The sequence below is a fragment of the Dasypus novemcinctus genome, chromosome 11 (genome assembly GCF_030445035.2).
Source record: "Dasypus novemcinctus isolate mDasNov1 chromosome 11, mDasNov1.1.hap2, whole genome shotgun sequence".
NCBI lineage: Eukaryota > Metazoa > Chordata > Mammalia > Cingulata > Dasypodidae > Dasypus > Dasypus novemcinctus.
In genome coordinates, this window is record NC_080683.1 from 8,106,894 (window position 1) to 8,117,097 (window position 10,204).

General features: G+C 64.0%; 1 protein-coding gene across 3 annotated transcripts; it reads left to right on the forward strand.

Annotated features, from left to right (window-relative positions):
• Window positions 1-1,112: 1,112 nt before the first annotated feature.
• On the forward strand, window positions 1,113-8,843 carry MAPK13 (mitogen-activated protein kinase 13). 3 transcript variants are annotated; one of them, XM_023588726.3, is made up of 13 exons: window positions 1,113-1,311; window positions 1,648-1,698; window positions 2,027-2,156; window positions 3,243-3,301; window positions 6,075-6,183; window positions 6,300-6,329; window positions 6,611-6,658; window positions 6,766-6,880; window positions 7,012-7,083; window positions 7,666-7,745; window positions 7,980-8,058; window positions 8,166-8,342; window positions 8,539-8,843. In XM_023588726.3, exons 1-13 carry the CDS (start codon window positions 1,151-1,153, stop codon window positions 8,619-8,621), a joined length of 1,194 nt encoding a protein of 397 aa, XP_023444494.1. In that variant the 5' UTR covers window positions 1,113-1,150; the 3' UTR covers window positions 8,622-8,843. The 3 variants fall into 3 exon arrangements, with proteins under 3 accessions (XP_023444494.1, XP_004458389.1, XP_023444495.1); XM_023588727.3 differs by having other exon boundaries at window positions 1,182-1,311; window positions 1,629-1,698; XM_004458332.4 differs by lacking the exon at window positions 1,648-1,698.
• Window positions 8,844-10,204: the final 1,361 nt, after the last annotated feature.

The following is a 10,204-nucleotide window of genomic DNA, read 5'->3' on the forward strand; positions in this document are numbered from 1 at the left end:
CAAGTGTGGTGCAGTGCCCTCTGACCCCGGAGCGCCTTAGAAACACAGGATGTCGGTGCCACCCCAAATCTACTGAAGCAGAATCTGCAGTTTAAAATATTTTTTAATTAAAAAATTATATATTTAGATTACACAAATGTTACATAAAAAATATAGGGGATTCCCATGTGTCCTGCTCCCCACACGGTGCCCATTTGCCCCCATTAACCGCATCCTTCACTGGCATGGTAGACCGATTGCAACTGAGGAACACATTTTGGAGCCTTGCCACGAAGCATGGACTAGAGTTTACATTGTAGTTGACACTCTCCCACACAGGTTATGGTAAGATAACCTGTGGCCTGTAGCTGCCATTGCAATGTCATTCAGGACACTCCCAAGTCCTGAAAATGCCCCCGTATTACACCTGTTTTCCTCTGCCTGCCCCCAGCACCTCCAGTGGCCACCGCCTCCACATCCATGAGATCCTTTCTTCCTGTTGTTAGAATCCCAGTAAGTCGACAGTGGAATACCCCAGTAGCGCGCTCTAGCCCATAGTTCATTCCCCAATCCCGAGGATTCTGGGATGGTGATGCCCACTCGGCCTCTAAAGAGTCTGCATTTTAATAAAATTTCCAGGAGGCTCCCATGCACGTTCCAACGTGAGCAGGCCTGGGCCATTCCGTCTACCTTTGTATATGTTTGAAAATTTCCCTAACATGAAGCGGTGTTTTTTTGCTTGTCTTTATTTGTCTAAGTTGCAGTCAGCATCCCCCCGGGGTGCTCTTCCTGCAGAGGCCGCTGGGGAGCGGGCAGTCCCTCCTTCCCAATCCCGGGCCCCCGCCGGCTGCACCCGCACCCCAGCACGGGGCCTGGAAACACCCGGCGCCCGCAGCGCAGCCCCCGCTCCGTTCGAGGGGACCCGCACCTGCCGCCCCTGGCTCGCCCCCTGCTCCGAGGCCACCCACTCCCCGGGAGGGGCGGGAACCCGGGCCTCTCCGGCCGAGGGCAGGCGCGGCCGCGCCCCGCGCACCTGGGCGCGCCGGCAGGTGGGACGCGTCGCGGGCCCGTGTCCCCGCCCCCGCGCGGGGGAGGAGCGGGCGGCGCGGGGCGGGCACGGCCGGGGCCCGCGGGCGGGGGTCAGGGCGCTGGGAGCCCGGCACGGCCGCCAATGCAGCCGCCGCGCCGGGGCCTCGCGGACTGGGTGCGCGGGATGAGCCTCACCCGGAAAAAGGGCTTCTACAAGCAGGACGTCAACAAAACCGCCTGGGAGCTGCCCAAGACCTACGTGTCCCCGACGCACGTAGGCAACGGGGCCTATGGCGCCGTGTGGTGAGACCCCCGGCCTGTGCGGGGCGCGCGGGGCGGAGGGGCGGCGGGGCCCGGGCCCGGCGCGCAGGGGCCGCCTCGGGGGCCAGCCCGGGCCTGGGCCCCGCATCTGCGTCTTGCGCCGGCCTTGGGTGTCCCTTGCTGGGCCCTCGGGGCCGCACGTCTCCACGATCTTGACCGAGGGCCCCGAGGCGCGGCAGCCCCTGGAAGCTGGGAGGGGGCGGCAGGCTGGGTGGCCCGGAGGCAGGTGAGCGGGGAGCCCCAGGCGCCAGCTCCTTAGTTCACACCGCGCCTGGGGGGGTCCTGGTGGGCTGAAGCAGGACTGGCCTGGTTCTCCAGGACTTCATGTTTACGAGGGACCGCAGAGCTCTTCTGGGACAATCCCCCTTGGTACGGATGGGGACACCGAGGCCCCAGAGCGGGCGCGCGCTTACCCAGTGGGATAGAAAGCCAGACTCCGCGGCTGGCCCCTGTCACCCTTCACGCGCCCCGACCCGGGTGCAGGGCACCTCTCTCCCGTTCTGCCGCCTTCCCTGCCCTCCCCCCCGTCGCCTTCCCCCTGCTCCCCCACATCCCCGGGGGCAGCAGCATCTGCTCCAGGCCTCGTCGGTCCTCCAAGAGAGGGCGAGGGGAGGGCCACAGGGCCTTCGGGAGCCCCCTGGGAGGTGCCGGGCGGGGCGTAGGCCGGGGCCTGCTGACAGGCCTGCGCCCCTCGCAGCTGCGCCATCGACAGGCGATCGGGGGAGAAGGTGGCCATCAAGAAGCTGAGCCGCCCCTTCCAGTCGGAGATGTTCGCCAAGCGCGCCTGCCGGGAGCTGCTGCTGCTCAGACACATGCAGCACGAGAACGTAGGCTGGCCGGGGCGGGGGCGGGGGGCACGGGGGCCCGGGAGGCCCGAGGGGCTCCTCCGCGTGCGCCGGAGACCACCCGAGACAGCTCAGCGAGCTCGGGGCGGGGGCAGAGGCGCCCGGATCCCCTCCCTGCTCCACTGACCCTTGCGAGTAACCTGCTCGCCTGCCTGGGCTGGGTGACAGGCCCGCTTCCTTCCTCGCCAGCAGGGACAGGCGCCCGCAGGAGCTCCGTGCTTTGTTCTAGGCCCACGGGCTGGTGCTCTGCTGGGACTGGGCTCCCGGCTAACGGTCTTTCCACCTCCGAGCCCGATGATAAGGACGGTGATGATGACGGATACTTATTCAGCACCTACTATGTGCCAGCCACTGTTCTAAAGAGTTTTGGCCAAATGAATTAGTTTGATCCTCACAATACTGCGTGAGATGAATGCTCTGACCCCTCTGTCACAGACGGGGCAACCGGGGCCCAGTAAAACTCTCGGGTTATGTGGCTAAGTTAGTGGCAGACCTGGGATTTGAACCTCGGCAGCAGGGGCTCCAGGCCTGAAGTGCACAGCCTGACTGTCCCGTCCGATATGAACAGCTCATTGGAAACCCAGTGAGCAAGCACTGGGCCCGGCAACCCGGCTTCGTCCCAGCACACCGAGGTTGGAGGGCAGACACTTAAAATAACGATTTCCAAAGGTTGTGCCCATTTTACGCCCCCTCCCTCTCCAGCCGACTCTTCTTGTGCCCTCCAGCCAGGCATGACCTTGGATCAACCCTGGAGGCAGGAAGGGCTGGATGGGGCTAGAGACCCCAAGGTCAGGCCAGGCAGCCTCCGGGCTGGGGCCCCCGTTCCCACCCTTACGAGGGTGGGCTCGTGCTGCTCGCCCTGAGCTCCAGGCTTGGGGAGCACAGGGGTGCCCCCACCCCCCTCCCCACCTGACTCGCCATCCCTGTTTGCCGCGAGCTCCCCGCCTGCTGGGGGGATCCCTCTTGGATCGGCTCGGAAAGGGTGGGTGGTCCTGTGCGTGCCGGGTGCCCTCAGAGAGGAGGACAGAGCAGGGGCTGCCCGGCCCTCACTGGCGACCTTCTCCCCAGGTCATCGGGCTCCTGGATGTCTTCACCCCAGCCTCCTCTCTACGCAACTTCCAGGACTTGTGAGTCGGGCCCTGGGGCATTTGCAGGTCTCCTTTGCCACTCCGGAGCAGGCTGGGGGCGGGAAGAGGGTCTCTCTTCTGGGGCTGGGGGCTTCCTGCCCTGGCACACCCTGAGTCAATGTGATTCTCTGGGGAGAGATTGCTTTGGCCAAGGGTGGAGAGAAGGGCGGGCAGGAGCAGGTAGGAGGGCTCGATGGGGTCCTTGCCTGGCCCAGAGCTGCCTGCAACGCCGCGTGGCCCATTCCCCAGCCTTAGTGTCACGTGGACATTTCTGCCCGTCCCCACGGAGCGTGCGTCAACCCACCTGGCTGTTCACCGGGTGTCCAGGCGTGGGCCTGGACTCGGGGGTGCTGTGGGCATGAAGCAAGGGCCAGGAAGCCTTAGCTGCCTCTGGCTGATGAGGTATTTGTTACACAGACCCAAAAATTTGGTTGCTAAATTCACGGTTTTGCTTGTGCAGCGCCGGGCGTAAAGTTTAGGGACCTTTGGGAAGGTGGGTGGCGTGTGTGCACGTGCCCTGTTTCAGATGCGGCGGCAGGTCCTTTGGTTAGCACTGCAGTGACTCGGAGCTGCCTTCTTTCCTGTACTGTCGGGGGCCGGGCCGAGCACGGGGAATTTAGAGTGGACCAGTCCTGAGCCCAGCCCCTCGGCCGGGATGGAGGGCACGTTCCTCACGGGGCAGTGACAACAGTGTGGTCGGTGCTGTAGGTATGGGCAGGGCTCTGGGGGCTGTGTGCGGCCTTGGGGGGCTTCCCAGAGGAGGCAGACTTTGCACTCGGCCCTGAAGGCTGAGTAGAAGCTTGGCGCCAGGTAGAAGGGGCCCAAGGCGTCCCAGCTGGAAGGAACTGCATGGGGCGAGGCCATTTGGACGACACTGAGGAGTTGGGTGCCCTCAGTGGAGACCGGCGGCTGGTTTGGTTAAGCAAAGGGGCTGGACTTGATCCTACAGGCGGCTCGAGGCCAGGGAGGTTTGGAGAGGGAGTTGCTGTGGTCAGACTGGGTTTCTGGAAGGCTCTCTGGAGCAGTGAGAAAAGAGCAGGGAGCCACCCTCGAGGTGGAGGGAGAGCCAGGAGGCCAGTGCTGGTGGCCTGGACCTGGCTCTAAAGGAGGGGCTGGGATGCCGGCCGTTAGGCAGGCAGGAGTGAAGGGTGTTGGTCCATCCGCAGGCAGGGGCCGGGGAGGTGGTCCAGGCTGAAGGGGGAGGGCCCAGGCTCCTGCTTGGGATGCAAGGTCGAGGAAGAACCAAGGTCGAGGAAGAACCAAGGTTGAGGAAGAACCAAGGTCGAGGAAGAACCAAGGTCGAGGAAGAACCAAGGTTGAGGAAGAACCGATCTGGGGAGAAAAATAACGAACTCTGCTTTTGAAGAGCCGGGGAACAGTCAAGCGTTTTATCAGAAATTGCAAATAAATCTGGAGCTCAGGAGAGGAGGGGCTGCATGAGACAGGTGGGCTTGGGCAGAAATGACCACCCAGGGGGGTGGTTGAGGCCCAGGCACAGGCAGGTGTAGATCGTGATCGGATAATGCCGATTAAGCTTCATTATCCGATCAGCATTAAAGGGAAGGGGGAAGCAGACGAAGGAGATGGAAACATGGGGCAGAGGGGGCTCAAGTGATTAGGCGCCTCCCTGCCATCTGGGAGGCCCCGGGTTCCGTTCCTGGTGCCTCCTAAAAAAAAAAAAAAGGTGGACAGACAGTGAGTGCAAACAACAAGGGGGCGAGAAATAAATAAATCTTTGAAAGAGAAGGTGAAAACGTGGGATCAGAGAAAGGGGGAAATCGGCAGAGCGTTTTTAAGGGAGTGTCAGACTTGGCGAAAGATCAAAGCGGGAGGGAGGGAGCTGAGGGCGCGTCTGCTGGGGTCCGCGGTGACCTTGATCGAGCAGCTTCGTGATGGGGTGGGAGCTACTAGAACCCCGGGTTGTAGGGGAAAGGGGAAAGGGGCTGGGGAAGTGGGGTCGAGCGCGGGGACTCCCCGTTCGGAAGTTTGGTGGGGGACAGGGAAGGGGTGGCTGCTTGAAGAAGCCGAGCCGGGGAAGGCGGTTCTAGGACAGGGGAAGGCCAGCTAGTTTGTCGGCCCAGGAGGAGGACCCAGGGGCCACGGGAAGGCGGGAAACGTGGCGAGGCCTGTGGCTGGAGCGGGGTCCCCGCGGGAGCTGTGCCAGGCCTCCGCCGCATCTCAGGTTTGCTTTCCAGCTCTTTTTCTAACCTTGACTCTTTATTGTTCCGACCTTTGCTCTTACTGTTGGGTGCGTACCAGCGACAGGTGCTGACCTCATCAGCCTGTCCTGCCGTCCCGTGGTCGGCGCCTCCTCCTTCCCCCTCCTGCCTTCCTGGAGGTTCTATCGTTTCCTTCTCGGAAGGACAGACATTCTGTCGGCCCGCTGGGCCCTCCCGGCCGGGCGTGGCTCTCTGGGGGAAGATTTGGAGAGAAACCCAAGAAACTACCGCAGCTGTTTCTGCCCGGCAGCTGCGGGCTCTCTCTGGGGCGTGGAGAGGGCCACGGGGAGGGCAGCCTTTGAAGTGCCGTCTGGGTCTCCCGGGCGTGCTCCGGTGTCCACGCTCGGCCCGAGCCCTGCCCACTGGGCCGCCAGGCGGGGGGCCGGTGGGGGGGGGGCCCGGCAGGGGGCTGGTGGGGAGGGGGGCCGGCGGGCCGGCTCTCTGTGCAGAGCCCTCCTCTGCGGTCTGCAGCCCTGCCTCCCTCCCCTGCTGGAGGCTCAGCCTCCGGCCCGGGTGGGGCTGGGACGGCGGCCAGAAGCCCTGGTGCCTTCCAGCTACCTGGTGATGCCCTTCATGCCCACCGACCTGCAGAAGATCATGGGGATGGAGTTCAGCGAGGACAAGGTCCAGTACCTGGTGTACCAGATGCTCAAGGGCCTCAAGGTGCGCGTGTGCGCGGGGGTTGGCACCTCGTGCCCGGTGGGGCGGGCGGTGGGGCAGGTGCCCCGGCGGGCTGGAACTGGGGTGCCCGAGTCACCCTCCGCCTTCTCTCCCTGCAGTACATCCACTCAGCCGGGGTCATCCACAGGGTGAGTGCTCCCCGCCGTGCCCCACTCTGGAGGGGTCCCCTGGCACCCGGGAGTGGGGAAAGGGAGGGGGGGGCCGTCCTCAGGAGCGGGGGGACGCCGGGGGGAGCCTGAGGGGAAAGGCTGCCGGCCAGGTGGGCCCCGAGCCGCGGGCTTCAGGCCCCGAGGACCAGGAGCAGCTCGGAGCTGGACGGGCAGCTCATTTCACCACCCGAGGAGGAGCCCAGGGAGGGAGGGGGCCGCGCGGCCCCCGCCTCCCAGCCCCGCGCTTGCCCTCCCCCCAGGACCTGAAGCCGGGAAACCTGGCGGTGAACGAGGACTGTGAGCTGAAGGTGAGTGGGCGGCGGGCAGGGGCAGCCTGTCCCCGGGGGGACCCCCCCACGGGAGCCTCCTCTCCTCAGCGAGCTCCTCTCCCCACCCCGTGCGCCCTGAGCTGTAGATCCTGGATTTCGGGCTGGCGCGGCCCGCCGACGCCAAGATGACCGGCTACGTGGTGACCCGCTGGTACCGGGCCCCCGAGGTGATCCTCAGCTGGATGCACTATAACCAGACGGGTCAGTGGTCAGCGCCCGGGGCGTGGGCTGGGCCCTCCCCTGGTGGCTGCCCGGAGGCCACCTTGTCACCATGGCACCCGGCCTCGGTGTGATGGTCGAGGTGACACTGTCCCCCCCCCCCGCCCCCGCAGTGGACATCTGGTCTGTTGGCTGTATCATGGCCGAGATGCTGACCGGGAAGACGCTGTTCAAGGGGAAAGACTGTATCCTTTCCTGGAAAAGCCAGGCTCCCTCCAGGGGGTCCTTCCTCCAACAGACACTGGGTTTAAAGAACTCTTTTTTTTTTTTCTAATTGCCAAAATGATCCATGTCCATCACAGAGCCGATTTTAAAATCCAATAAGCAAAAGGAGCCGGCGAGCCACCTTTATTCCCGCCACCCGTGTAGAAAATCCTTCCCGTCTCGGCGCCGCGTGCGCGCGTTGAGCTCCGCGCGTGCTGGCGCTGGGCACACTTGGATGTGCAGACACAGCATCCGCTCTGCGGGGCTCGCGGTGCCAGGAGCGGGGGAAAGCAGGCGGAGACGACCGGGGGGCTGGCGCTGGGCAGGCGGCACGTTCCGGAACCAGGAGCGTGCGTCAGGGGGCGTCCCCGAGCCCAGCCTGGTGTGCCCGGGGGGCTCCCGGGGATCCGAACTTCCTCCCCCGAAACCAGAAAGTAGTTAGATGGGTCCGAGCCCGGACGGCCTCCTGGGTGCCCGGTGGGGGTGGGGGGCCGCGGGCCGTGGGCAGGGCAGCCTCAGGGCCCCCCCCGCGGAGTGATGCTGTGCCTTAACCCTCTGCCGAGACCTGGACCAGCTGACCCAGATCCTGAAGGTGACGGGGGTGCCGGGTGCGGACTTCGTGCAGAAGCTGCACGACAAAGCGGTGAGGGGCCAACGGGGCCAAGGGGTGGCCAGCCCGGGATTGGGGGGTGGGGGCCGTCGGGAAGGAGGTCCCCTGTGCCTCCCCCGCAGCACCCCTCCGCCCCGGCGAGGGCGCTCGCCTTCCTCCACCTTTGCCTCTGACCCGAGCCTGCACCCCTGCCCCCTGGGGGATTCCGAAATCCCTGCTCCGTGCCCTGGGACCTGGGCCGCTCTGCAATGCGTTTCTGCCTCCCAGGCCAAATCCTACATCCAGGCCCTGCCACAGAGCCCCAAGAAGGACTTCTCCCAGCTCTTCCCGCGCGCCAGCCGCCAGGGTGAGCCTGGGGGTCCATCCCGGGGTGGGGCGTGTGCGGTGGCCGCGCGCCAGGGCAAGTTCCCCTGGCCCGGGGAGCGGAGGCTCACGGACTGTTGTTGCGTGCAGCCACAGACCTGCTGGAGCAGATGCTGGAACTGGACGCGGACAAGCGCCTGACCGCCTCTCAGGCCCTGGCCCACCCTTTCTTTGAATCCTGCCGGGACCCCGAAGAGGAGACGGTGGCCCAGCAGCCGTTCGACGATTCCCTGGAACACGAGAAGCTCACGGTGGACGAATGGAAGCGTAAGCCCCCGGGGGCCCCGCTCCTGCCCCCCTCGCTCGGGCTCCTGCCCGCCATCCCCTCCCGCCCCTTCTCTCTGAGCAGATCGTGCCCCCTGCTTGGCTTCCTTTCTTGCTGAACTGGCGCCGGCCGCAAGCCGCGTCTGGGGGGCTGTCTCTCGCCCCCTTACCCACCTCGAGCCCCCCCTGCCTTCCCCAGAGCACATCTACAGGGAGATCCTGAGCTTCAGCCCCATTGCTCGGAAGGACTCGCGCCGGCGCAGCGGCATGAAGCTGCAGTGACCCGTCCGGCCCGACCCGCATGGCGCGCCCCGGGACGCTGCCCCAGCACTGGCCTTCGTTTGCCGCGACTGAAGTCGACCCTTCTCGGAATAGTCTTCCAAGCAGAGGAGAGAAGGGCCCCGGAAACAGGCCTAGTAGGCACGGAATTCAAAGACGGCGGCTGGGGGGCAAAGAGCGCTGATCATAACTGCATTAAAACACAGCCCCGGAGAAGAGCCTGCATGTGGGGTCCTTTCCTTCACGGCGGCAGCGGGGTGGGGGTGAGGGGGGGCGGGGGCGGGAGGGGGTGGCGAGCCTGGGAAGGAGCCACGGTGGCTGTGGTCTTGTCTTGGCGCTGAGTGAGCTTGGCTGCTAAGTTGTTTTGTGTGTTTTTTTTTTTCATTTATTTCTCTACCCTTCCCCCCCACCCCCACCCCGGTTGTCTGTTCTCTGTGTCTATTTGCTGCATGTTGTTGTCAGTGGCACGGGAATCTGTGTTTCTTTTTGTTGCGTCATCTTGTTCTGTCAGCTCTCCGTGTGTGCGGCGCCATTCCTGGGCAGGCTGCACTTTCTTTCGCGCTGGGCGGCTCTCCTTATGGGTGCACTCCTTGCGCGTGGGGCTCCCCTACGCGGGGGACACGCCTGCGTGGCAGGGTACTCCTTGCGCGCATCAGCACTGCACATGGGCCAGCTGCAAACAGGTCAAGGAGGCCCGGGGTTTGAACCGCGGACCTCCCATGTGGTAGACGGATGCCCTAGCCACTGGGCCAAGTCCACTTTCCTGGCTGCTAAGTTAAAGCAGTTGCAAGAGAACTGCAGCTGGGGAGCCGGTGCAGTCAGATTATTTGGGGTGAGTGATAAGCAGTCGGGATAGAAACGTCGGCAGGCTGGCCGGCGGGAGCTGAAGGAGGCAGCAGTGGGCTTTTCCCTGGCCTTACGGCGAGCTGTTCTGCACTCCCCCTCCGGGGAGGGGGTTCACCCTCCAGAGCTTTACCCTGAAGGCGGCGGAGGTCCTGCTGAGATCAGAACTCTGGCAGGATGAGTTCCCATCTGTACGAACAGGCAGGCCCTGGGTCCGGGGGCCGCTGCCAGGGCACGGTGGTTCTTGAGCTTCCTGGGTGGGACCCAGGAATTCTGCTTCAGCAGGTCTGGGGTTGCCACCCTGGAATGCACGTGAACGAAGACTCCCTCACCTCACCCAAGCCCAGTGACTGTGATCATATCAGACCACATTTACAGAAACGTTTGGCTGATTTCACTATCAACTTGTTGAGGGGTTCAGTTGCGCTCTGTATGCGTGTTTTATAGATGTTAAAGCTGAGCGGCTGTGGCTCAAGCAGTTGGGCTCCTGTCTACCATATAGGAGGTCCACGGTTCGAGTCATGGGGCTTCCTGGTGAAGGTAAAGCCGGCCAGCGCAAGAGTGCTGGCCTGTGCGGCAAGCTGGTGTAGCAAGATGACGCAACAAAAAGACACAGGAGAGACAATAAGAGACGCAGCAGACCAGGTTGCTGAGGGGGCATGAGAGATTGAGCACCTCTCTCCCACTCCAGAAGGTCCCAGGATCAGTTCCCAGAGCCACCTAAAGAGAAGACAAGTGGACAC